Source organism: Diaphorina citri, unplaced genomic scaffold (assembly GCF_000475195.1).
Source record: "Diaphorina citri unplaced genomic scaffold, Diaci psyllid genome assembly version 1.1 scaffold2839, whole genome shotgun sequence".
Taxonomy (NCBI): domain Eukaryota; kingdom Metazoa; phylum Arthropoda; class Insecta; order Hemiptera; family Psyllidae; genus Diaphorina; species Diaphorina citri.
The window spans coordinates 22,787-27,113 of NW_007380256.1; the positions used below are offsets into that span (position 1 = coordinate 22,787).

Genomic DNA, 4,327 nt, shown 5'->3' on the forward strand with positions numbered 1-4,327 from the left:
GACGAGAGAACCTGATGTGAATTAAATATGGAAAGAGAAAATATATCATAATAGGAGCACAGGACATCCAGAGCCAGGAGAACCCAAGGGTTTGGAATAGAGGCGAGATACAAAGCAAAAGGACGTGAGACATGACAGCGAGAAGTGAAGTCCTTTGAGAGGCGCGGATAAGGACATCGCGTTGGCACCAAAGATGGTGGCCGAAATAGCGGCCCACAGCCCTCGCCACATCCCCCAGACCGCTTCCCATTCCTCATCATCATTCACACTGAGTGACGGAACTGTAGACCCAAACAGAACAGGTGGTCGGGTGATGAGCACCACACCAAGGAGTGTAAGGAAGATACTTACCACGTTGAACAGACCACAAGGCTCCTTGAGAAACACATAGGCAAACACACTCACAAACACAGGCACACTAAACACAATGACAGAAGCATCTGCAAGATGCATGTGTCGGAATGCATAGAAACTCAACATGAGCCCAGTGGTCCCTGTGAATGATCTCAATAGAAGCATCACACGCTTGCCTTTCGGGAATGGTGTTTCATTCTTGTAGATGAGAATTGGGATAGCAGGCATGAGGACGCCAATGAATCTACAAGCAGCAAGTTGCATCGGATGAACATTCACCATCCACTTGACAATGACAGAACACATGGAGAAGAACAGGGAAGATATCGTTGCCAGGAGAACACCCAAGTACGGGTATCTCCGCTGAGAGGAGCTAAGTTGTTCCTCTTCTTCTTCCAGGTCTTCTTCTTCCTCTACGAGATGGGAAGATATAGTCGCTAGGAGAACACCCAAGTACGGGTATCTCCGCTGAGAGGAGCTAAGTTGTTCCTCTTCTTCTTCCAGGTCTTCTTCTTCCTCTACGAGATTCATCATCATTCACACTGAGTGACGGAACTGTAGAGCCAAACAGAACAGGTGGTCGGGTGATGAGCACCACACCAAGGAGTGTAAGGAAGATACTTACCACGTTGAACAGACCACAAGGCTCCTTGAGAAACACGTAGGCAAACACACTCACAAACACAGGCACACTAAACACAATGACAGAAGCGTCTGCAAGATGCATGTGTCGGAATGCATAGAAACTCAACATGAGCCCAGTGGTCCCTGTGAATGATCTCAATAGGAGCATCACACGCTTGCCTTTCGGGAATGGTGTTTCATTCTTGTAGATGAGAATTGGGATAGTCCTGTGGTCCCTGTGAATGATCTCAATAGGAGCATCACACGCTTGCCTTTCGGGAATGGTGTTTCATTCTTGTAGATGAGAATTGGGATAGCAGGCATGAGGACGCCGATGAATCTACAAGCAGCAAGTTGCATCGGATGAACATTCACCATCCACTTGACGATGACAGAACACATGGAGAAGAACAAGGAAGATATCGTCGCCAGGAGAACACCCAAGTAGGGGTATCGTTGCTGAGAGGAGCTAAGTTGTTCCTCTTCTTCTTCCAGGTCTTCTTCTTCCTCTACGAGATAGTCAAGTTCTACATCCCCCTGGTCACTCCTATGGGAGAGCATGCTACTCATGATGGTACCCTCTGGAGATTAGAGTGACATTCTTCTGAAAGGTAAGCAAGTATACCTGCAATAGAAAGAAAAAGAACATAAAGATATTGATGATTGAACATAAACACCTACTGTGAATTAAGTCAGCTCCCATGGCTTAGTGGTCACTGAGCTCACCTTGCACATGGGACACCCAGGTTCGATTCCCGGCGGGGTCAAGAAATTTACATCATGCAAATAGGAAGATATCGTCGCCAGGAGAACACCCAAGTAGGGGTATCGTTGCTGAGAGGAGCTAAGTTGTTCCTCTTCTTCTTCCAGGTCTTCTTCTTCCTCTACGAGATAGTCAAGTTCTACATCCCCCTGGTCACTCCTATGGGAGAGCATGCTACTCATGATGGTACCCTCTGGAGATTAGAGTGACATTCTTCTGAAAGGTAAGCAAGTATACCTGCAATAGAAAGAAAAAGAACATAAAGATATTGATGATTGAACATAAACATGTTACCTACTGTAAATTGAGTCAGCTCCCATGGCTTAGTGGTCACTGAGCTCACCTTGCACGTGGGAGACCCAGGTTTGATTCCCGGCGGGGTCAAGAAATTTGTATCATGCAAATGATTGATTCTGTGACTGGATGTTGTGGGGCCCACTCAGCCTCGTGAGGAAAATGAGTAGCTATGACATATAAATGCACATAGCGACCGGTGCCAGCATGGTAGGTAAACATTGGATTTTAGGATTATTATTCATTACCACAACCTGAAAATTGCTACAAAAATGAGCTGTTACAAATAAGCAGTATTATTATAGGGTTAGATTAAAAGCAAAAAAGAACTTTCTTTTTCATAGTTATTGCTTCTGAATGGTTACCAAATGTTGTACCTACCTGCCATCATTTTCTGTGTTTTTCTAAGTGAACAGTGCAGATTCATGGAAAATCTTCCAGATATCACACTTTTTATTACCTTACCTTTTATGCTAATTCAATGAGAAAGTTATCAAATCTTCCACCATGATAACATCAGTTTGCTCTTGGCTCCATTTCAATCAATCACTGTTGATGGCACCCACTTTTTTGGGGATCCTTTTTACTGTCTATCAACTAAGTAACAGTTAAAATCAAGCATTTTCCAGGTAAGGACATTTTATTAGGGGCAAAAAACTTGAAAACTCTACACTTAAAAGGCTTCAACTTTTTCCAGTTCAGATTTTAAGATTTTTTTTTGGTCAAAAATTCAAAATTTCGCGCCTCTCAGGTCCAGCCTTATCTACCGGAATATGAACTGCCATTACCGGCCTCAGCTGATTTGGACATTTTTACTTTTTATTATTTTATTTATTTTAATAAATTTAAAGCGATTTCAATCTAGATATATTAGGTAATAATTATTTTTAAAAAAATTAAGCCTCGCAAAATCTTTCGGAAATTTTATTTTAATTTTCTCCAGGTTTCCACAAAATCCTTTACTTTTTTATCGTTCGCTGCATCGTGTATACGGATCTTTTTGGACTGCCAAGTCCATTGAACGGCAAGAGCGGGAGAGGCGCGAACTTTTTGAAAAAATCGCACGTTACCTTTACCTTTTAGTGCACTGCACTCTGCACTGGTGCACTGATAAGTGGCAGATGACTGATTATTCTTTACTGATAAGAAATGTCTTGATAAGATCAGTGATAACGCATCAATAATCTTGTTTAGAAAGCTCCAAATTTGATCAGTTAGAATCCAAGATAAGGTTAGAATCCAAAAAGTAAGTTAGTCAATCATTCACCACTCTTACACTTCATGGATACCTAGGTGTTTTCTCAATTTTAACATCTTATGTAGGTCTTCTCCTAACAGGGGGTTTTACCTACCCTTTAACAACAAACTACCACCTCACATTTACCTCCCTCAGCTCAAGGGGAGTTTGGAAAAGCCAGCAGCAGTGAATGCCCAAATACATAGTCACCCATTTGGATACCAACCACACACAATGTGTGTTTTACTTCTTAGATCCACCAGGAACTTGGGTGCAATTGTCCTATATACTGGACTCCGCACACAGGAATTTCATCAGAAAAGACCCCCATTTCAATGTTATAAACTGGTGTATTTTGTCAGGTGTTGAGTCAAATTTTCCCTCCAAAGTTTATCTCTTTGGCAATCAGTGAAGTACATAATTTGTACTCAAAGAAGTTTGGTAGGTACTTTAATAAAATGTCTGCTCCTTTTCTTCTTTCAGGTGCAATGAAGAATCTCTGTATCTTTGATCAAAAGGACACAGCACTACCATTTCACTCCGTCCCAATAGAACAGAATGAAAACAACATTGTCAAATTTCTCCTTCTAGACAATGGGAAAATTTTCCTCTATGATAATAGCCACCTTTATCACTACAAAGACCATAAGCTAGAGTGTTGGTATGAGACACATTTCAAAATAGACCAAATCTTCTCTGATGAACTGTTGAATGTTTTTTACATCATCTCAGACCAGCACATCCGTTCAATTTCATATGAAAATGATACCAAGTGTTATGATACGGACCTGTGGGCCCTTCAAGAAAACATTGATGTTGAACCAGATGATGAAATAATCACAGCTGCCCTAAGTCCCGATAAGGAGCATCTTATTCTTCTGACCAAATCATGTTTGGTGATAACTTTGTCAACCAATTTCACATTGATTTCACAGCAAGATGTGTTGAGCACATCAGAAAGAGGAGAGAAAGAATCGGTAAATGTTGGCTGGGGGAAAGTAGAAACTCAGTTCCATGGATCAGCAAAAAATGCAGCACAATCTAGTGCAGCTGCC

At 41.7% G+C, this 4,327-nt stretch overlaps 2 protein-coding genes and 1 long non-coding RNA gene across 3 annotated transcripts; 1 reads left to right on the forward strand and 2 right to left on the reverse strand.

The window, feature by feature from the left end:
* Window positions 1–45: 45 nt before the first annotated feature.
* LOC103519621 lies at window positions 46–1,604 on the reverse strand. The gene is made up of 3 exons (XM_026831067.1): window positions 1,251–1,604; window positions 877–1,158; window positions 46–791 (listed from the first exon to the last, which is right to left on the reverse strand). The coding sequence occupies exons 1-3, from the start codon at window positions 1,546–1,548 to the stop codon at window positions 46–48; spliced, it is 1,326 nt and encodes a 441-aa protein (XP_026686868.1). The 5' UTR covers window positions 1,549–1,604.
* Window positions 1,605–1,777: 173 nt separating this feature from the next.
* Window positions 1,778–2,745, reverse strand: LOC113471708. The gene is made up of 2 exons (XR_003394303.1): window positions 2,501–2,745; window positions 1,778–1,978 (listed from the first exon to the last, which is right to left on the reverse strand). It is a non-coding gene; the product is annotated as an uncharacterized LOC113471708 (long non-coding RNA).
* A 375-nt stretch (window positions 2,746–3,120) lies between these two features.
* Window positions 3,121–4,321, forward strand: LOC108253734 (elongator complex protein 1-like; the record flags this gene model as incomplete). Its single annotated transcript, XM_017448262.2, has 2 exons — window positions 3,121–3,281; window positions 3,756–4,321. A coding segment is annotated over exon 2 (561 nt), but the record flags the coding sequence as incomplete, so codon positions are not given.
* Window positions 4,322–4,327: the final 6 nt, after the last annotated feature.